This window comes from Triturus cristatus, chromosome 10 (assembly GCF_964204655.1).
Source record: "Triturus cristatus chromosome 10, aTriCri1.1, whole genome shotgun sequence".
NCBI classification, from domain to species: Eukaryota; Metazoa; Chordata; class Amphibia; order Caudata; family Salamandridae; genus Triturus; species Triturus cristatus.
Genome location: NC_140593.1, coordinates 163111879 through 163135806, shown reverse-complemented (window position 1 = coordinate 163135806; position 23928 = coordinate 163111879). Strand labels below are relative to the sequence as shown.

General features: G+C 44.6%; 1 protein-coding gene across 3 annotated transcripts in view; it reads right to left on the bottom strand.

Moving 5' to 3' along the window:
- PHKA1 (phosphorylase kinase regulatory subunit alpha 1) overlaps positions 1-23928 on the bottom strand; it is a 1109231-nt gene that overhangs the window by 808451 nt on the left and 276852 nt on the right. For all 3 annotated transcript variants that reach the window (XM_085630734.1, XM_085630735.1, XM_085630736.1), the window contains exon 7: positions 2044-2142. In XM_085630734.1, coding sequence (XP_085486860.1) covers positions 2044-2142 — 99 coding nt within the window. The remainder of the gene's footprint in view (positions 1-2043; positions 2143-23928) is intronic.

Here is a 23928-nt window from a genome sequence, read left to right as displayed (position 1 = left end):
CTAGTACCTTGGTAGTTAATGGAGAAAAAAATAAATAAATTTAGCATTGTAAGGGACAGTGAAATAAGGGAAAGGGAGGAACAGTATTAAATGCGCACAAGAATGTACCATAGTAATGGAGCTGATGTTCCTAAAGTAGTGTAGTATATCCGCGTCAAGAGACCAGGATTCATTGAAAAGGGGAAACCTCGTTGGACAGAACAATTAAAGATTAGTAAGGTGCTAGGAAGTGCTGTCCAATTCGAGGATGTAAAGAAATGGAACTTACGTTGTGTGGCGGAGAGCAAAAATGAAAGAATTGAGTCCGACATGGTTTATGGGAAGTGTGAGGATGAATGTAGCGGTTACATGATGGGAAGCAATGGTAATGAAGGACTGGAAGAAATCGAGAGGATCATCTTGAGTGTGGAAATGAAGGAAGGGGCACCCTCCAAGTGCAGCAAAGGGGAAAGAGGGTTCCGGCTTATCTGGGGGGGTTACGTTGTTCAATGAGTTCTAGATCCTAGGTAATGTAGTTAAGATGGTATTGAATGTGTAGTAAATTGTATGTGTACTAAATGCTATGTTACATAATAATGTGTGGTAAACTCTATGTGCACTAAATGCTAATTTGCATAATAATATTCTGCATTGGTGTAAGTGTTAATGAATGCACTGCTGTAAATTGTATTATATGAGGTTATGTTAAACATTACTGTAATCTTTACATTTTGTGGTTAATAAAAAGGGGGAAGATGTGTGGCATTAGCCACAATGGAATGTAGAATATAAGGCTGGCATCAGCCAGCACAGAGTATGGCGTGGTGGTGAAGGGAGGTTCTGGGGTTGGCAGTTGGTAGCTTGATAAGGCAGAGAGGGATTGCTGTTCTTAACCCTTGTACTATCTTTCAGTAACTATGTTCTGGGCCACCAGTGATATGTAGAGGGATTAACTTAACAGAAACACCAAGTTTTTCATTTCCACTGACAAGCCAACGATACACTATTGAATGGTTTACTAAAACCAAAACCCCTCTAGTGACTGTCCCATTGCATTTTGTTTGGTTCCGTTAAGAGCACACCGCATCTTACACCTCTAGAATAGCAAAACCATACGGCCTGGTATCACCTTCAAGGTTTGTGATTCTTGAAAATTACTATGATCCTGAAAATGTGGGTATAAATGCTTTTGAACACCTTGTGAGAAGAGTCTGTTTTTTATTTAAAAGGCTTGTGAACCACACTCCGAAAACCCTACTTGGGCGATGTTTCTTTCTGCACAGTGAGTTTGTACAATTTCAAGAATTTAACTGTTTAGCATGTGTGGTAGGTTCTCGACCACATACTTTATTTGTCCTCGGACATTTATTAAGAATTTTCCAATAAAAATGTAAATTCCACCCACTTAATGTGTTACCCATTAATGAAAACATCTAGGAAGATCAGGCAATAAATCTTCTTCACATCCACCTATGCAACGGCTACCCATCCATCATCACTGGTGCCGTACTGGCAAGTTAACAAAATCCAAAACACATTCAACAGATGCTTGCCAGTGCATTCGGAATGAAGCAGCCTCTGGCAGTAGGAGTATAAACTCTATACACATCTATACCATAACTCAACACTGCTGAGCTCTCAGCTGCACAGCCAATCATAAGGTCCTAAACTGCCACCACATAAAACACCAAGAAGCCTCACTTTCTCAACCTTCAAGCTCAAAGTGAAGGTCGAGTTAAAATGGGCTCAGGGTAACCGAAGCAATATACAAATGATCTGTAGCATATTCCTGAGTGAACATATCTAAACTGATTCTCATCTTACGAACTTTATTTTTGTTTACACTTTTGAAAACAAAACAGCTTCGAAGAAGACTTTCCCTCTTGATGCCGCCTTCAACGTTACTTTAATCAAGCAGAGGTACAGCTTTCTGCAGGTGTCAGGTGGGAAATGGTAATTGACACCTGAACGTAGTGTGCAGGTGGGAAATGGTAATTGACACCTGAACGTAGTGTGTGTTCTTTTATGGTCAGAGCCACGCACAAACATGTTCCAGCTGAGTACCTGGCAATGCTGCACCTCATCCGACAGGACATGGATGACTGACTGTGGACCTCCTTTAGCTCCGAAGAGATCTAGTTCATCCAAAGCTTCCAAGGCCGCCTGCAATGAAGAAGGAGAAAAAAAGACACACAGCGTCAATGAGGTTTGACTAGCTCAGAAATGAAAGACGAGTTAATGCTTCAGCTGCAGCCATACCCACAGCTGCAGAATGCTCCCAAGTAGGATTTTACTAATATTCCCACTAAGACCACTGTAGGAATGAAACTTGGTGGTCTACTGGAAATTAGGGGTGGTTACTGGAAATATTCTTAACAAAAAACTACTCTTGTAAAAGGGCCCAGGCTCCAACTACCACATAATGTTGACTGAGGTCAGGCTCTCTTTCCCTTAGCAAGTAATCAGAATAATATACATCCAATAAATAGCAGCTAATTTGTGCGCAACAAGAAGAAAAAATAACTAACCAATACATTCTGGCCATTATATATAATGTAAAAGGAGGTAAAAGCGAATCATCTACTTTTTGAGATAAAAAGCAACAAGGACACCCGCGATATCAATGTGCTTGTGCAATGGGCGCTAGTTCTGAAGAAGGCGTCAGCAAGTCATCAAGTTCAGAAAGTGTGGAGAGAAGACAATCTACGGCGTCACAAACAACATGCTTCAGGGATGGCAGCAAAGTGGCTATGAGCTTAAAAAATTAACACTAATAACTGCAGGAAAACATGCATGTTCCAAGCCCAGCTCCATTACCAATCGTTTTCACACTGAATGTGCCAGAAATGCCACAAACAGAACTTTAGACCAATTACTCGTCACTCAGATAAACAAAACTCTAATGGCATGGATCAGAGGTATTGGCTGCACACATAACAAGCATTTGCAATGCAATAGGTCTTGCATTTACGCGAGTTTGAGCTATTGACATTGCAAATGGCAATGGCTTTTATTCTTGTTTTCGTTTTTGAAACATAAATAAAAGTTATTGTCATTTACAATGTCAATAGCTCAAACTCGCATAAATGATAGACCTATTGCATTGAAAATGCTAACTGGCTGCCCTGCAGTTCCCCTGGGGCACAAACAGGCATCCACTTCTGTGAGGACAGCTGATCTCAGCAAAAAGACATGCGTGGATGCCTGCTTGTGCCCCGGGGGGACTGACCCAGGGACACGCGCATGCTGTTTGCAATGGACAAATGGCGAGAGCAACCATCTTTGTCCATTGCAGACGCGTGCATGAGAGCCCTCGCGGAACTGATTCCTGGCTAGAGCAGCGCATGCTTTGCATTCGCCAGGCGAGACCTAAAAAGGCACTTGATTCGAAAGATGCAACTTCAAAAAGGCTAGAAAAGGGAAATGCACTTTCTGATGGATACTTCTAACCACAGATTCCTCTCCTTTAGAATGTTCCCTAGGGTCCAGACTGGATACGGGCATTTTAATAGCAGGGCTCCCACGTGCTGCTAGCTGGAGCTGTGCAGCTCTCTGTTGACGTCATTCTTCGCTAGAACCCGGAAGTCACAAAGCAGAGCCGTATATAAGCACCACCATTGCACAGCAATGTCAGTTCCTTCCTTTCCGTGCCTTCGAATTTGGATCTGGAGCCTTCCTCCCTGCCCTTGGCTGATGAATTCCTTCTCATTGCATTCATGTGTGCAAGGGAACTATGTCCCCGCTGAAAACGACAGGATTCAAATTGTGTTGTGACTGCTGGAAAGAGATGTCTGTGACAGACCCGCACGAGGACTGCTGCTGCTGTTTGGGATTAGGGAATGACTCAAAAGCCGTGTAAAAAATATGACCTTATGCACCTGAAGGTGATCAGGACTGTGAAGCCAAGCTGTACATTGCTGAACTCCAAAGCGAGCCTCGGACTAGCAAAAGTCCCACTTCAAACGAGGGTACAGACTTGTTCAAACTCTCGAGGCTGCTCTCGCAACAGTCTTCTTCTTCATGGTTAAGGTCCTCCGGTAAGTCAAAAAAGAAATGCAAGAGGTCGAAGGGGGACTCAATTGCATTCCCACCACACTGTCCAAAGAGAAGTCAGGCAGGTGGTACAGTGTCAACCGATCTTGCTCCCAATCCTTGGTCACAGAGCTGATTTCACAACTGATCTCGTTGCACCCCGACTTCCCAGGCCACAGGAAACGCTGCAGAAGGAAGAGGTCTTCAAAGAAGCCATGCAGCTTACTACTGGCACTCTCTGTTTCATCGGACATACTTTTGACTCTAGAGTTCCACGGGGCCTCCAGTCAGGTTACCACAGGCAGGTGTGCCTTCCGCACTATCTGTGTCCTTCGAACCAACCTCGGGTTCTGCATCCACTCTAGTGCAGACTTCCAAGTCTGTCTCCAAGATAAGTGTTGGTTCTTTCTTCACCGATGCCATTCCTACTGCATTAGAGGTTGACACCCTGTGGACTTCAATGCCCAACCTTGAACCCAATCCACTTCAACACTATGTCTATGTATGGGTATTTCTAAAGCACAACTGCTACTCCAAGGAGTATTCTAGTGCGAGTGCAGAAATGGACCAATAAAGGGAAGCATAGGATCAATATCAGTTGTTGAAGAACAGCCACGTTCTTAACTTTTTTCCGGAACATAGGAGTTGCTTTAATGGGTCTTAATTCCAGGGGGACTTTGCTCCATAGAGACGGACCCAGTAAGGAAAAGGATCTGCCCCTGGTCCTTACTTAGTGAATCCGGGGGACTTTGGCCAAACAGAGATTTGCTGAGAGCAGACTTCTGAGGAGAGCGTAAAACCTGATTCTCGCTCCGAAGTACCCTGGGTCTGTTCCATGCATAGGTGATCCTCTTCTTAACAGGAAGACAATGTAGATCTCTCAGAAGTAGAGGCACAGGAGTTCCCAGATGAAGGCAGAATATATTCGGAGCGGCTGCGTTCTGAACCATCTGTAGCCTATTAATCAGATAGTCAGGCAGGCCTAAATACAGTGAGTGTCATAGTCCAGAGTCTTGATGTAATCAGAGCTTGGACCACCTGATGTCTAGCCACCAAAGACAGCAAGTGAAGGAACTTTCTCAGCACACGTAATAAGATAAAACAGGTTGCTACCACTGCATTAACTTGCAAGCAAAACAAGAGTTGTCCATCAAACGTGATACCTACATTTTCAACCAATTTGGTGTAGGTTAGTGGCGGAGGAGCATTTTTCAGCCAAAAGGTCTGCTATGATTCCTCCGCTCTCAATCTAAACAGGAGCTCAGTCTTCCCAGCATTTAATTTCAGTTGACTGAAGGAGAACCATTGAAAAACTTTGGTCAGACAATTTCTGATTTCTCACCCGGAAATGTTTTGTTTTTTTCCCATGAAAAGAGCAGTTGGGTGTCATCAGTATACAAATCTAACTTGGCACACAAAGCCTCTGCCAAGCCTGTTAGGGGTGCCAGATACACATTAAACAGTGTGGGACATAAGGCACAGCCCTGCTGTACTCCCACTTTAAGCTTTCTGGGTCCAGCGGAGAAAGGAGGACACCGTACCTCTTGTCCTTTATCATCGAGGAAAGAGGTCAACCATTTCCAGGCCCGTCCTCTAATCCCAATGGACTGAAGACACGCCAAAAGGGTGTGATGAGGAATCGTATCGAACTCCGCTGACAGAGTAAAGGTATTGGGACATCTGCTTCTAGGGGTAAGTTAGAGAAAATGTAATCAAGAGTATGTCCGGCCAGATGTGTGGGCATAAACACTGTCTGAGTCAAATCCATAGCTGCAATGAAGTTATTTCTTTTTCTTGGTCTAGCTCCATGTGCAGGTTAAAATCCACAAGAAGGTTGAAGTGGGAGTATCTAAGAGCTAAGGGAGCAAGAGCATTGCACACAGAGGTGAGAGAAGCTCCAGTTGCACCAGGGGTATATAGATTAGGGCTCCACCTATCGATTGATTGGGAGCTAGGGGGTGGTAGAAGTCCATAGCCTCTGCTCCCTCCAGGTCTGTTATGAGTAAAGGAGCAAGGGTAACATTTTCCCTACAGCTCATGGCTCCTCTCTAAAAATTCTATACCCATTGGGAACTGCAGAACAAATGTCCGGGAATCTTTTAGCAGCGTTTCAGTAATAAATAATACATGCAAGTCCTCTTTGCATAACAAGTCATAGATATTTTCTGGATTTTTAGGGAGAGAACGTGCATTAATCAAGGCTGCCACAAAACTTGGGACCCAACAACATGACTGCTCAAATTTGCCATGGACCCTTAAGTTTGTGTGAAAACTACTTTGAGTACACTTAACCACTGACCAGACCGGAGAGTCTAGGCAGAGAGGTAAGCAGGCTGGTGTTAGGGCAAGTCTGTGTGAGAGGAACTGTAAGAATAAAATAGTTTACCTACAGAGTTCATACCGGCATAATGGCTGGCCCTGGATGCTTCCGGGGCGCTAACTGGCGCAAACGGACTTGCCTTTAGTGCGTTCCGCCCGCGCGCGTCAACACTGCATCCTTCCTAAAATACGTCAGGCCTGGGGATGCTAGAGCACGCACTCACTACAAAATGGCGGCTCTAGTAGACCCAGAAGGAGGAAAATGGCAGAGATGCCTAAATGTATGAAAATAAGCATAATTGATTTTTAGCTGCTCCCTTCTTCCACTATATTAGAAATTGTGGACAGCGATAAAAATGTTGCAGGTCAAATTCAGTTTAAAACATTTTAAAACAAACATAAGAGCAAGCTCAGTTGTGGCGAAAATACCCTCGATTCCAACTACTGCAGACGATTGGGGTCGGGCCTGAACTCCACCACAGTACAACTGGTCCCAAAATGCTCCAATTCCGACAAAATTCTTCCTGGTCTGTGAAGCCTTCCCCATAGGTTTCATGACTTTTGTGGGTTATATTCTTATCACCTGGACAATGATGAAGGTAATGATGGGAATGATTTCCCCGCAAACAATAATGATGAGGATATTTACATGACTTGAAATAAGCCAGTGGCATGGAAACCTCCCCAGACACAGGGCTGGTATCGTCCACTGAATACCCTATGGAAGAGCGCACATCTTTGCTGAGGCGTTTAGGCATACCGCTTAGGGCCTGGACCTACACCTACCATCTGTGAAAGTAAAAACCAATGTACTGACTGAAGTTTTGCACCCAGGGCCGGCTTCATCCGAGCCCTTACTCCGATTTAATGAAGTCTTGACTGATACCCTTATGAGTACCTGGAAAAAATCCTGCTCTTGCCTACCAGTAAATAGGCAGGTAGCTAGGTGGGCACCGGATGACCATGAGAGAGTTTTGTGGTTCAAACTTTTACGAGTAAGGTTAACCCTAATGTATTTCCCACAACCGCCGTAATGGAATTTATACGGGACTGTCCTTTTAGGTCATTAACAGACTCAGAGATAAAAACACTAGAAGAGGACCTCCCATGAGAGGAGACCGAGGAGGTCCTCTCACAAATACAATCAGGGAAAGCCTGGTGGAATTTCTCAAGCAGATGGCCTGTGAAATCGTGCTACTACTCAATCAAATGTTATGAGGCCCAAAGTAAGAGCACACTCACAGTTGACATGGACGTGGCAACGATCATACCCATACTTAAGGCAAGAAAGCAGAGAGAAAGCTCAGAATCCTACTGGACGATCTTGCTACCCAACACAGAGAAGAAATATCTTAGCAAAGGTATTAACGAACAGAATGAGGAAGGCGATACTGGATTTGGTACACCCAGACTAAAACAGCTTCATGCCACACAGGTCCACAAAACTCAACCTACTGCGCCTGTACAATAACGACAGCTGTGAGGGACCAGTCTGTGTCACTGACCATCACCTCCATAGACACAAAGTGTCTGCCTTAGTGGAATGTCTCTACTGGTTTGAGACCCTAAAGAAAATGTGCTCATTATAGGAGGCCAGCATAGCACTCACGAATGTTAACAAATACGACAGCGACACATGTCAGTGTAGTAAATGACTGGGAGTATGCACCCCTAGACGACCCTGCATACAGACTGGACCATGGAGGGCTAGGTGAGAAGGGATATCTCCAAACCCTGTACGGCAGTAAAATGGGAGATGGCATCCCACCTGTGCCCACCACAGTGGCTACCACCTGGAGTTGCTTAACCAGAGAAATAGGGGGGGGGGGGGAATGACTGACACCAAAATTCCCACAGTGGCAGAGGACCAAATTGGGCCCAGCGAACAGCCTCACAGGATTCCGGACATGGGACCTGATAGGTATGTCCACCCTTGCAGACATGGAATGAGAAGAGAATAGTCCCATTTGAGTATCTGAGACAGGAGAATGATATGAATCCCAGTCAGATGTTCAGGCACTTACAACTCTGCTGTTGAACGGTAAAAAAAGTATTCTGTTAAGTTAGCCTCAACTCCTCTTCCATTTTGTCCACCAACCCCCATTTTTGTGTTTCGGCGGGGACTTTCGTAAAGTCAGAAGTTACATGTTCACTGGAAAGCTGGTTGTACTGATAATACTTGCGTGCCACAGTAAGGAGTCCTGCCCTGCTGAAGGGCCGAAGTGCACAGATGTCTGATCTGTTAGCCCACCAACGCCTGTAACCTCCCTTGCCTATCTATGAAAGTGACGTGGGTAGGGGTTTATCAGGATTCAACAGTTTAGCATGTAAGCATTATGTAACAATGACAAAGCAGTTGTGTAAGCATTATGTAACAATGACAAAGTGGTTTCAATGTATTTCAAGAGGCACCAAAAAGTATAAATGCCATGTTTGAAGTTGTACTTGTTAGCCCCCTCCCTTGGGCACTTGCAGTGTATGAATGATGGGACTCCTCTCATGAGTGAAATAAACTTGTATTTTGTTACCACTCCAGTGTTGATCCTCATTTTGTGAACCCGTAGACAAAGGGTGGCCCTGCACCAGTGAGACAGATAAGATATCTCACTTCTACACTTGGCGCCGGCAACGTGGGGCCACATTGAAGGACATAGCTGGACCAGGAGGAGGTAGTTTCGACAGGACAGAAACACTAAGGGGCGCCCCGCATACTGGGACTTGCTCTCGCGGCCAAGGTGATTTTCAGCTTATCGACCTGACCTTCTCAACTGGGGCTCTTCGGTTGGCATTTTGTGGGTGATCTATTGATCAGAGGATCGGCAGGTGGGAGTTTTAGAGTACAGAGATCAGGTAGGATCTAATTGGTTGTCTTTTTTGGGTTTTGTGTTAGTAAAAAGGCCTTTGCAAACGTCTTTGACAGGTAATGTGAGAATTGTTTCTCATCTTTTGATTTTGGTATAAGAGTCTCAACGCTATTGTTAAGAAGTATTTGGTAAACATGCCTGTTTTGAGCACACTTCGTGCATTATGTTGTTGTTGCAACACAAATAGAATTTTGGAAGAAAGACAGTCAGCGCCTCTAGAAGGCACTCTGAATTATGATATGTACATTAAATACGGTATTTCTTCCATACTGTTTAGCACATTGTGGAACAAATATGCGAAGGCAGATGCCAGTTTACAGTGACCACTTAAATGGCACTTAAATGGCACCTTTGTTTTAAATAAATTGCAATATATAGAAGAACAGCTTTTTAAAAAGAAAAGTAGGCAGAGTATGTTTGATGCTCTAGAATTATGGAAAAAATATATTAAACAGAAACAGGTTAAAGAAGAAAAGGATAGGAAGAAATTTGAAGAACAGACTACTGTACACAAAATTAAAGAATTACAATTAAAAGCACAAGAAGAGAGTGTAGAAAGTGATGAGAGAAGGGTTAGACTTTAAATGCAAAAAGTATATATGGCCAGGCAACTGCCATTTCAATCAGACAATCAGTAGGACTTGTATTGGATCATAAATTGATGTTTTTGTTCCCCATTCAGTTGATGTACTATTGAATCAAACTAAGGCACAATATTTGACGAGTGCTCGTTTTACGGGTACAAACTCACTTCGTTAGCACCACACATTACACTTAAACACTGCCTGACCTTGAATCCAGCTACTTTTACCCTCTGAACAGCCTAGTGATATACATGACTATATTTTTACCACTGAAGAACAAACAAAGGGTTGAGTGGACCTGACTGACATGCCCCTGCCTGATGCTCAGGGTGAATTGTATGTAGATTGATCTTGTTTGAAGCTACCCGATGGCACCACAACTGCAGCTTATGCTATTACTACACTGCATACAATTGTGGCGATAGCATGGAGAGTTAGTTAAAAATGTGCTGAGTGCATTAACAATACCAAAGCGAGTGGCTATTGTCAAGTGTAGTGCGCACCAGAAAGTAGTAGATGATGTTAATTATCAGATTCCTGATGAGGATGTACATTCTAAAATGGCCCAACAACAGACAGCTATAGCAGAAATGAAAGTTGAAAAATTACATTATGATTGGAAAGAAATAATAAACACAGACGTAAGGGAGTTCACAGAGAAAGATGTCAGATTAATAAAACATGCAGAACATGTCTTATTCAAATTAGACCCAGATGACGTGTTCAAGAACACCATCAGTTGCAGAAATGTTACTAATAATTGGAGATAAACTCGGTAAAGGATTTGTAATGGAATTGATTCCAAGTTTATGTAACTTTCTGATCACAGGTACTAAATGAAAAGAAAAGAATAATGCAGGAGAGTAGAAGTATAATTTTTCTAGGTTGTCCTATGGTACTGAATCCAGCCAATATATTTTTTCACATTCCATGTGCTGAAGAATGGCTTACTGTTATTGAGTTTTGTTAAGTTCATGTCACAGTGCTATTGCATGAGAATAGTCTGAAAAACTGTCAAAAAGAAGATGAATGCCTGGGACACATAATGAGAAAAGGAGGTAGAAAGGTGTCACCAGAGAGTGTGGAAATAATTCACCAGATGAATCCACCTTAAATTCAGAAAGAAGTCAGGATTTTTTTGGGAAATGGTTGGCTGCTGTAGTGAGTGGTTACCAAACCTTTCCCTAGTGGCTAAGCCTTTACTGAGGCTGACACACAAGGATGTGTCTGATCCACTTCCACCGGACAACAATTGCACAAAAGCATTACTAGAGTTGAGAGAGAAAAAGTGTTGTGCCCCGGCACTAGGAGTTCAAGTTTATATAAAAGAAAATACACCAATCTGCAGTGAGAGGGAGGGCTGCGCTCTCTCAGTGCCTGTTCAGAAACATGAATGTGTTCAAAGGTCTGTGACGTATTTCCCAATGACCCTTGACCCCAACGTCACAGAAATGCCCAGCTGCCTTAATTTAGTAGCTAAGGTAAATGGCAGTCACAAAAGAGTGAGAAAATAATGCCTTCCTTTGTAAAGTTGTTTTGGGATAATACTGTGACTAAGAAATGTCTGAATTCAAATGTATTGAGCTTACAGCCAACAAATGAAATTGTTTGTAATATAACTGAATGTCTAGGTGTCATGAATCTACTCGTAAAGCCAAGGTTAGACTTTAAGGATGAAGGTCTGATTGAGACCAATAATGTCCACTTTGTAGATTGCCCAGGTTTGAAAGGTAACAATGACAGATTAGGAGCAGCACACGCTGTGCTCCCTATATATTATGTAGTCAAAGCTTCATGGCAAATTCTAAATTGATTGCCCTTACCATAACTGCTCAAATGTGAGTCATTATTGTCATGGGAGAGACAAATGCTAATTAAGTTGTACAATATTGTGTCCTGTTAGCATATACATTCAATGAAAATTTCACAGGTGAATATGAAAAGGATACTGTTTATTTAATGCTGATGTTCAGTAATTATCTACCCTGTTCTCCTGATCACCATTTACCTAATTACTTAAATGTATAGCTCCTGCTCCTGTTTATTTATTTGGTTTTGTATAATGCTCATGTTGTTTGTACTTTGTATATTTCAAATTTCTGTTGCACTACCTTTTATACCCTATGTGCCTTATACTATCCTTATCTTGTAAAGTGCTCCGATACCTCTGGGTCTAGCCAGCATTATATAAAACCTTCAAAATAAAAGAAATAAATAAATAGATGTTAAGGACTTAAAGAGGAACAAGAAATGTTTTAGAAGGGGAACACTATGGTGCACCAGTGAGACAGATACTTCTACACCACCATGCGCTTCGCGCTCGGTTCGCACCCGAGGAAGAGACAATGGGAGAGTCCCCCCTTGAGAGATGGCTGCTGAACAGCCATATGACCGCCAAGGCAATCTCTCTCACCAATGATGGTGAACGCACTGGAAGACCTGAGCAAGCTACAAGAGCAGACTTGGACGACAGAGGCAACTAAGACTGGAAGGACGCCCTACAGTTTCCCAATGAGGTGGTCATAGAAGTGCACCTCTGCCTGATACAACTAGAAATCCTGCACAGGACCAACCACACTAGGACACTACTATACACAATACGGCAGGAGGACCATGATAAGTACTTGGGAGGGTGTGGGTGCCGTGGAACCTTTCTTCACACAGTAGGACTGCCCGAAGCTGGGACAGTACTGACCAGGGATACTGACCAGGCTAGAGACCACAATGGGTACACAAATAGATGGACAGGCACCCCTGGTACTGCTGAGTATCTGGAGGGGATCAGACATCATATCAAAAAGTGCTGGTTGACCCGGGGATGCTGTTGGCAAAATGGGAAATAATATGGCAGAGGGGAAGGGCAGATAGACCACAAATACAGGACTGGGTGAAGGAAATGAATAAATGCAGATCAATAGAATGGATGGTCTACGAGGGCAGATGAAAAGTTTGGGAAAATATAGGACATGAGAAGGCTGGCTCAGCTGGGACATGGGGGGAGGCTGGCCCATCTGGGAGGGTAGGGGGGAGTGTGGGTGTTTCACATCATCAGCATGAAACAGGATTGCACCAAAGCCTGAGAGGAACCACTTGTGTTCGACAAGCCACCAGTAGAGACAGCCTGCTGCCAGGAACTATGTCCGAAGAGATACTGTGGTAACCCGAGTCGAGGTAGACTCACAGAGGGGAGAAAGATGTGGGGTGGGACGGTGCACAGTTTGTAGTTGTATTGTGGGTTGCTTCACCAAGAGCATGTTGCCACTGACAATGTAATACTTAGAAATCTATAAAATCTTAATTCAGAAAATACTAAAGTGAAAAAACATTTTAAAACAATAATGTGCATTGTTACAACTTCTGCATATTGTAGTTTCCAATAACGCCATCTCTTGGAGACGCACTCAGGATAGAGTGGAGTATGCAACTCATGTAAGACTTTCCTCCACTGCCTTTCCTGAGCCACGTTCCGAAGAAGAACAGGAATGACTGGGCCCAAGTCATCTTACTGGCTCCAGATTAGGCCACAAGAGTGTGGCACCTGGAACTTCTGTACACGCATATGTTCTCCCATAAGGCTACTGCTGCAGGAGTATTTTCTGTCGCAGCAGCAGAGCAGGTTCTGCATTCAAACCTACAATATCTACATGGTTGTTGACTGCTTTAGATATACCAGCAGAGGTTGTGGAGTACATCCTCACAGCCAGGTGTACCTCTATAAAGCTTGGACCTTGGACAAGTTTGCAGCCTGGTGAGGAGTCTGTATAACAGACCCTTTACAAGCCAAACTGTAGGAAGGGATACTGTCTGTTTTGTCTCTAGCCCAGCAAGCCCTTACAGTGGGCACTATAAAGGTTTGTCCGCCCTGTTCGCCTTTTTGTGTTTACAAATCCAACCACCGTTATTCAAATCACCTGTTTTAATGTGTTTTATTTAAGATTTGACACATGTTCCCTTCCAAACCGTTTGTGATACTGCAGTGGGAACACTTCCCTCATGTACGCAGTTTGACATTGGGCAATTTTTCACCCTCAAAACTGTTCTTTGCCTTGCCTCACCCCTCGAAAGAAAAGAGACTCCATCAACTGAACCTCATAGGAGCCTTAAGCTTCTAAATCAATCGTACTATAGACCACTGGGTGGACGATCAACTTTCTGTGGGATTCTCTGGGGCAAAGAAAGGTATTTCGGTGCACGAAAAGGAACTCTGTCACGGGGCATGGTAGACTGAATTAAACCTACTACGCATTGGCCAAGAACCAGCCTACAGAAAAACAGAGGGCTAATTCCACCACGACCCAGGCTGTTACCGCTGCTTTGAAATGCGTAGTGTCTATTTTGGGGATCTGTCAGGTTGTGAGGTGGGCCTCAGTGCACACACCCACCAAGCAATACTGCCCTGACAGCCAGGTCTGGTGGGAATGCCATTTTGCCCCACTCGCTCCTGCAGGACTTTGTGGTCTGAGTCTACTCCACAGACGCTCCACCCTGAGGAGGAACTGATTTGGCAGCTATTCTAAAGGTGAGGAATCTGCAGTTAGAAGTACCCATCAGAGAACAATTTACTTACCTTCAGTACTGCTCTTTCTGGTGAATACTCTAACTGCATATTATTCACCACCCTCCGACCTCCCCATTTTGTGGAGATCCCTCTTTTTAACATCTAAATTTAGAGATCTGCACGCAGGTATGAGACATTCAGTTGTGCTCTGCAGAAACAGTCAACAGAGAAACGGACATCACCACACGTATGTGGCTCAGCTCAGTCACTTCCGGGGTGGCACTGAATCAACGTGGCGCAGCACGTGGCATCTAGCACCACACGGGAACACGCTTGATCACTTCCAGGGTGGCACTGAATCAACGTGGCGCAGCACAGTGCCACCTAGCACCGCACAGGAGCACTGCTATAAAAAAGATTCTGGATCCAGTGTAGGGTCTGGAGAAAAGTGTTGGTGAGGGATCTGTGGTTAGATAAACGTCTCTCTGCTTGAAGAACTGCAGATCTCAGCAGTGGTAACCATTGTCAAAAGAGGGTGCCATAGTTTAAAATATCTAAGTGTACTGATGATCATCTACAGTTCCATGGCGTGTTCGCTTTCAGAAAACACATGCTGGGAAGCATAGAACTGTGGGGGACCCGTGGTCAGAGTTTTACCTATCAACACATTTTCTCAAAAAGGTTCTGGGGCCCTCGTCCAAGAGAACACATTGGAGAGTTTGTAATATTTCATGGGCCCATGGAGGATACATTTTCGAGAAAATATGCATTTATTTGAAAGCTGACAAGTACTATAATAGTAATGAGACTGCCTTATATGTATAAGCTACCGACTACTCAGAGTAAACCCCTTTCAAAACAGCTTGAAAAATGATCCTCAATTATATAGCACACCAAGTACTATCTCAGAGTAAACTACTGATTGATTCATGGAACAGGATGCATTAAGATATCACAGTAAAAGGGTAATTTCTCAGATACAAGAATAAAGCAATTAGCCGGTCAAAGAGAAGCAGCTGTAAGCACAATCGCTGTGATGCCACAGGCTACAATGAACTTCTTAATAATTCACGATAAAATCCAGACCCATATGGACGACGTTTTAATGTTATAATGCTGGTGTGCCTCCAAGCCTGAAAAGTGATATTCTTCAGTTGAAGGGACATTATGTTGTCTCACTGGATTCCTAAACACCATCGATGTCATCACAGCAAGTCATATTACACATCACCGCTCTCATTGTCACTGTCATATCACATTAGGAGTCCAAGACCCTGCACCCAAGAATGCACAAGGCATACTTAACCTCATGCTGAACCAATCAGACTCAGGCCCGGCTTCTCACAACCCCCGGTCTGGTTGTGAAAAGAATGCCGATCCCCGAAATCTATTTTAGCAGTGACCAGACACATCCTACACCTTAGTTCTGTGCTCCCTGTGACCATTTCGGGGGAAACAGAATTGTAAAAGCACGCGATGAAATAGCATGCATTGTGACATGCTATATTCCCATTTCGGCTCAGTGGCCTTCCTATTTTATTGACATTTTTAGGTTTCATATCTGCAGATACAATGGTGCTCGCATAGATTATTTGCTCGGAGGTCTGCAACATGGATATTTTGATTTTGTTTGCTATTCGTTGGAATCAATACAATCTGTGTTACAAATTTGTATTTATACAAGTCCATAGTGTAAGTGTGTAAACATTGCACAACAGAGTAAAAGTTAAATAACTTAAGTGAGACAGAGCATTTTTTGGCGCAAATATTTTTATTGAGGTGTTAGGCATTACACTACATCTCTACGCCCTTAAGCGGCCATCACATATTTGACACATATGACATCGTATTTCGCCATTCAATCAAATCGGTAAGCAATACAGCCAACCACTTGAATAAGCAAACAAGAAAATCATAACGTTATTGAAACCTGACCCTGCAACTGTTTACCCCAGTGGGGGAGCAGTAGTTCAGGGGAAGGGGTGTACCTTACAGGTGTAAATTGCACCACCAGCATCTAGAGCTCGAATAACCAGTCTCAAGAAGCAGAGATGTGTCCTCCTGCTCAATCAAATAGACCTAGAGTCCGCCAACAGGGAGGAATCCCAGTGTTTAGAAGGGCTGTGCGCATAATTTTATACTCGGTCTTCTATTTAGCCTCGAATCATCGGTGGGTACCATTCATATTCTTAGTCAGTTGTTCCATGGCGAGGATGAGCCGCAGTCTGTGAAAATAGCTGAGTTAAGTGGTGGGTGGGGTCTGTCTTCTTCTAATTATGTGCAATAGTACATTATAGTGCTCCCAGGTATTGCAGTACTATATGCCATTCAGTTTTGATCACTGTTTTAAGTTTGCTAGACTTCAACTCCAGGAGCATTAACTGAGGGGTAAAAGGAAATGGATATGCCAGGATACCTAGTAGCATGCCAGCCACCCCATTCTAAAGGGGGCAAAATTGGGACTCAGATGTTTTTTGACTCCTGAAGGACTGGGAGCCAAGCGCACCCAAAAAAGATGCAACCTTTGACGGCACCTTATCTGGGTTTATCCAGCTTTGAGCTTTTGAGTGCTAAGTTCAAGAATACCTCAGAACTTTTTTAAAAAATGATTCAATGCTGTGGAGTGCTGAAATCGTTTCCAAGTCCAGTGCATCAGTACTCCTTACCAAACTCTTACTCTAGCACCTGCTGGAAATAAAGGGAGCCTAAAGGCGGATCCTCAAATAAACTTGACTGGTATGAGTCAGCAGCATCTATCCCACCTCAGTTCATCACTAGTTAGCCTAGGAGGGTGCCTTGGTCCCAGTCTACCACGTTCAATTGACTTATATTAGAATTTGGGCTTAACTGTTTTCTATTGGCATTTTTTCACTCTATCTGTACACATTCATAACTCCTAATCCCCACAACCAACTGGTGTCATTTTCAGTCATTACATTTTACTTACCTTACTAAACTAACTTGGGAATTCTAGCTTACTTACATCTTGACTTCAATAATATTTGTGGTGCTGTTTTTCACTGAGGGAAGGCTGTCCACTTGCACCAAGCTTCCAAGAAGCAGCCCATGATTCGTCACAGAAACCTTCTTTAAAAACGTTAGGCACTAGATTGTTTAACTTTGTGGGGGCTCATCCACTACTTATATCAAGACTGATGCCTCTCTTCATCCTAGTTATTAATTTATTTTGCTACACGGCATGTTGTGCCAAGATTAGTGTCATTTTGGGCCCCAATTTTGCCTATCGTACAGAGCAAAAGTTATTATGGACCTAAACTGGAAAACACTACTTATTGAGCCACTTAATCTGTACTCCCTAGACCTGTATGCACGAAATGTGGAATGAAGAATTTGAGCTAAACACATCAAGCAGCTGAAACCTCCAAAAAGTGCAGGATTCGCCTACAAGACTGCACAAGCCATAGAAGCCAAACAATCCGAGAAAGGGAGTAGCGCTTCACCACTTAGGATCCTACTGCTCATGAACCCTACACATTTGCAACTCAATTTCAACCACCAAGAGGAGCACTTCCAACTCCACATTTTTCATTTTACATCTTGTCTGAGACATTTTCAAGTAGGCATAGATGAGGCGTTAGGGGAGAGATTTGTACACAAGAACTGGGTCCTCCCTTTCGACTACAGGACTCAGAATGGGAAACTGAAGTCTGTCTCAGTGAAAACAAATGTGAAACTTCATCTGGCAATTCATTAGTATGCAAAGAGGCAACGATTCATGGTGCGTGCAATGCATCCATGGCCAATTTGGCGTGTTATCTGAAGGCTACTCCAGCCGCCTTGATTAGGCCAGTATTCAGATTTTTTGGGATGAAACCGAGAGTAACATATGTGGTGATGATTTCTAGGGTCCTGACCTGTTGCAACAAAGTGTTTTTTCCACCTGCACACACAGTCAGAGAAGTTACAGTATAGCCTTCAATTGCTATTTGTAACATTAACTTTGATAAGTTAAGCCGACTGAAAGTCTTATTGTTTCAGAAGGGCGTTGCACTTACATCTGTGAGAGAGACGTTTAATCTCCAAGTTGCAAAGTCTTCTTCCGGAATACAATAGCTACTGCGTTCAAACCTTCCTCAACATTTTGGTGAACGTGTGCAGCATGCTGGAGTGGTACACTTTTTTAACACAATTCGGTCTGGCTTTGTCAGCACATTCCAGACTGTATTTGGAGTGATTCTGTCCTTTATACATGGTTTGGTTTCCAGCATATTTGGAGGCATACCACTAGAGTTATTCCTGATTGTTGGGATTTTGATCCTATTTTTGTTGCTCCGCAATAGATGTTCCACCTCGAGGCCAGATGTTGATGGAACTACCACCCATCCTGCTGTGTCATGAACGCATGATACAGTACTTTAGGGGTGTCTTTACTTAAGGAACTGAATGACAACTGGTCTTTGCTATTTCTACCTATATGGTTACACTGTATACAGCCTGTGTTCCGCTATCTGCTGTGCACATTCGAGTGTGCGCTGGATATATGTCTTGCTATGCAACTGGTTCAATTGATCTGCACGTGTGTCCTCTCAGGGCTCACCTGCAGGGCTGCCCTATGAGGCTGCCACTCCTACGAGATGTCTATTATGATCCGCTCCTGGATACTTGGATTTGTCTCCTGCTCTGTGGTAACACTGCTGGCAGGCACACCCTCATTGGGTACTGATTGGGCTGGATACAACCATGTTTGTTCTTTCGAACTTGCAATAGTGGCTACTGCCGAAACATCGTCTGTGGCAGTGGGTTCCTTCCTGAGTCCCATTGACTCTCCAAACATGGAAAACAATTTGGAAGCCTCCTAAATTTTCATTTGCCGCCTTGTTTTTATTTCAAATTGATTTTTATAAATTTTTAACACTTGCATGTTTTTAATTGGCATTTTTAAAGCATTATGGTTTTCATTTGCTTTTATTATTAAAGTGCATTATATATTCATTATATAATCGTTAGGACTATATATATTAAGTTTGATTCTTTAGACTAACTTTTAAGTTTAGTAAGAGTCTCCCTCCGGCCAAGGAGTGAGTGTTGTAAGGTTCAACATGGCCCGCGTACAAAGTCTCCATTTTAAACCACGTTTAAACTTGACATCTTTATCTGACAATGGATTTCTACATGCTTTGCACATACATGATAGCATACTCAGAAATTATTTTGCATGTAGTACAATTCTTAGTAATCATATTATCAAGTTGCCTAGTATACTCCATCTAAGGCTAGGAATATTGAACATGATGCCTTGCATTTCATTATCCGGTTGGAAAGAGCTCTGAGTCGCGAGACAAACAATCACATCAGCACTGCACCTATGACACAGTGCAATTGAAACAGTGCTTTTTATTATGTAAACCACCTCTGAGCCAAATTCGTCAGAGGAGCACTTTCTGAGGACTATCCTGGAATGCTGTGCCTGTGACCGAGATGCAGCCCTGCGGACTTAATCTCTATCCTGCAAAGGAAGGTAGCCTGCTCTACACCAGATTGTCTTCCTGATGCGTCATACACAGGTATAGGGGGTTGGGCTTTCCCAAGGGATATAGGAGAGGGTACTCCTACTGTGCTCCCGATAGTATAGGTAGTATTAGGTAGGAGTATAAGTATATACATACAAACATCAATACGTTGTGATACCTTGATTGTCATTCAGTGTTTGGACTGTAAAATTGGGAAGAATGCTGACTGTATTTAGTGATGCCACCTAGTCATGCACCTATGTCTAGTTCTAAGACGGATCTACAATGTTATCGCACCTGAGTTGCACCTGGGGGGAGGAGGTACTGAGTTTGTAGCAAATGTTCATGATATGACAACATATTAGACACAGAATGTTTGCTGTAGTAGATCCTAGTTGCTGTATAACTAATATGTTTTTTTAACTACATAGATATACACATATATATATATATATATATATATATATATATATATATATATATATATATATATATATATATATATATATATATATATATATATATATATATATATATTTGATTATGCCAGAGGAAGGATCCTTACTTTTGGCAGAAGATATGACGGTGCAATTAGGCAGTTTAAACAAATGGGGAGATTCAGCAAAGAACCAGAAATTGTAACATCTGAATCAGGATCAGATATGTATTCAGATTTGGAGGAGGCACCTGTAGCTGCAGTCGATGAATCAGCACCCACCTTCAGGCCCTTTGAAGAGTATCGTTTTTTACAAACAAACAGGGCATTGAGATCTCGACCCCCAGAGTCAGTGCCAGGAAAAGGGAGAGGAAGAGGCGCAACCGCAAAGGGAAGAAAACAAGGAGAGGCGGAAGGAAGCGCCAAGTTAACAATGCCGCATGGGAGACAAACACGGCAATCCAAGCAGAAATAATGGGTGAGAAAAATCTGACAGTTTTTAATTTATCTTCCCATGTTTTAACCAAGGCAGAGGAGTCTCTGCTTGAACTAGGTTTGACTTTCTGTCCAATGGCAAACTTTGATTATGCTAGAACTCGAATTGATGTGTTTCTCTTTGTTCGCAAGTTGAAATTGCTCAAATTCTTAAAATAAACGTACCAGTGGCGTGTTTCCCGCGTCGGACCTGCACCCAGTGCTCCAGTCTCCCGCCGCCGCGTCTTCACCTTCGCGGCCGCGGTGGGGAGACCAAAGACTACATTTCCCAGCACCTCTTGGGGCAGGAGACCCGCCCAACCAGATTTTGGCGCCAGGAGGCGCATAAAGCAGAGGGACACCCCCGGCAGAGCGGGTTCAAATTCTTAAAATAAAAGTACCAGTGGCGTGTTTCCCGCGTCGGACCTGCACCCAGTGCTCCAGTCTCCCGCCGCCGCGTCTTCACCTTCGCGGCCGCGGTGGGGAGACCAAAGACTACATTTCCCAGCACCTCTTGGGGCAGGAGACCCGCCCAACCAGATTTTGGCGCCAGGAGGCGCATAAAGCAGAGGGACACCCCCGGCAGAGCGGGTTCAAATTCTTAAAATAAACGTACCAGTGGCGTGTTTCCCGCGTCGGACCTGCACCCAGTGCTCCAGTCTCCCGCCGCCGCGTCTTCACCTTCGCGGCCGCGGTGGGGAGACCAAAGACTACATTTCCCAGCACCTCTTGGGGCAGGAGACCCGCCCAACCAGATTTTGGCGCCAGGAGGCGCATAAAGCAGAGGGACACCCCCGGCAGAGCGGGTTCAAATTCTTAAAATAAACGTACCAGTGGCGTGTTTCCCGCGTCGGACCTGCACCCAGTGCTCCAGTCTCCCGCCGCCGCGTCTTCACCTTCGCGGCCGCGGTGGGGAGACCAAAGACTACATTTCCCAGCACCTCTTGGGGCAGGAGACCCGCCCAACCAGATTTTGGCGCCAGGAGGCGCATAAAGCAGAGGGACACCCCCGGCAGAGCGGGTTCAAATTCTTAAAATAAACGTACCAGTGGCGTGTTTCCCGCGTCGGACCTGCACCCAGTGCTCCAGTCTCCCGCCGCCGCGTCTTCACCTTCGCGGCCGCGGTGGGGAGACCAAAGACTACATTTCCCAGCACCTCTTGGGGCAGGAGACCCGCCCAACCAGATTTTGGCGCCAGGAGGCGCATAAAGCAGAGGGACACCCCCGGCAGAGCGGGTTCAAATTCTTAAAATAAACGTACCAGTGGCGTGTTTCCCGCGTCGGACCTGCACCCAGTGCTCCAGTCTCCCGCCGCCGCGTCTTCACCTTCGCGGCCGCGGTGGGGAGACCAAAGACTACATTTCCCAGCACCTCTTGGGGCAGGAGACCCGCCCAACCAGATTTTGGCGCCAGGAGGCGCATAAAGCAGAGGGACACCCCCGGCAGAGCGGGTTCAAATTCTTAAAATAAACGTACCAGTGGCGTGTTTCCCGCGTCGGACCTGCACCCAGTGCTCCAGTCTCCCGCCGCCGCGTCTTCACCTTCGCGGCCGCGGTGGGGAGACCAAAGACTACATTTCCCAGCACCTCTTGGGGCAGGAGACCCGCCCAACCAGATTTTGGCGCCAGGAGGCGCATAAAGCAGAGGGACACCCCCCGCGTCGCGGGACCGCGCGCGGGCTAAGCCCGGGCAAAGGGCGGGCCGTCTGTGGCCGTCAGGGGCCAAAGGAGGCCGGGCCGGGCCATATCTCTTTCGTCCAAAACACAACTTGTCAAGGAGGATGTCCTCTCCAGGACTTTGTAAACCGACTGCCAGGGAAGGGGGCTGTAATGCAGGGACATTGGACAAGTACTTTAAACCTACTAAAGATGATGTAAGTAAGGAAAAATCACTGGAGAAACGCAGGGTTGAGCGGCGGCGCTCCATTGATTCCTTGAAGAATACGCCCCTGCCAGAGATCATCCCGTACCCTATCACCCAAGAGGATGATACGCCCCCACCTAGCTTAAAATCTCTGACCCCTGAGGATTTTCCTCTCTTATTGCGGGACATCCCCACTTCCCCTGAGTTGGCCCCTGGAAAACCCCCAGATATAACCCCTTCTGGGACTTGTCCTACTTTTGTTAATCTGGTCACCCAAATCCCACCCTCGCTCGCAGCCAAGAAATGCAAGCCTAAACAAAGAGTTGAGGTAGAGCTGCACAAGCCTCCACCGAGTAAACGGAGTAAAAAGTCAACGGGGGACAGGGGGAAAATCAAACCGACGCATTTAGATTTCGGTAAAAAACACACACTTGTACCCCAACCTGGGAGGGATAATAAGAACGTTCCCACTGCTCTTCTCTCAAAGGTCTCTAGTTCAACTAGAGCCCCTATTCTAAGCACCCCAGTGGCTGATACACCTAACCCTCTTACAGCTATAGGGAGCTTAGAATCGCTATTGCGTTCTTTTTTACAGCCCATTAGCGATAGTCTGATAAAAGTAGAGAGTAGGCTTACCTTATTGGAAACAGCTTTTACTAATTTGAACATCATAGTTAGCAAGCAATCAAATAATATGGGACCCTATCCCCCCGCAGGAAACCTTACCAAAAAGGGAGGTACGAAGGGTAACAATAAAGTCTCCTCCCAGAGAGTGACTACTGCCCCTCCTCTACAACCATTAATGGCTGTTTCAGACCATGTACCGCGCTGCAACGCACCCAATAGGCCCAGAGAGACATTAAACTCTGCCTCTCAAAGTTCCCACTTGGGGATTATTGACGACAACTTAGAAGCTGGTGGTATCTCTCTACCATCTTCGGGTCGGCTGGCCCCAAGTCCACGGAGACCAGACTTGCCACCAGAGGCTAATAGTCTAACGGTGGTCTTAGCAGGTGCCCCCCGCTTAAGACTAGGGGAGAACGAGGATTACCAATCACTAAAACATAAGGTCATTAAATGGCTGAATTGGAATCGACCCCTACCGTCCCATTTTAATAGTGAGATTATTATGGTAAGAAGGGTCTCCTGGCTAGGTAAAACTAGGAAATCTATAATAGGGGACTGCATCCTGACAAGCTTTAAGGATCCGGGCACTGTGCGGCATATTTGTAAAGGAATAAATAGGTCATTGGATTCTACTATCCAGACCATGCCAGTATCCTTTTTCTTCCCCCCAACCCATATGCATCATACTCCGACATCAGATGAGTGGGTGAGGGTGGAACATAGACATAGATATAGGGATCATGCACAACGTCCAAACTTTCAGATGCAAGACAGGCCCTAC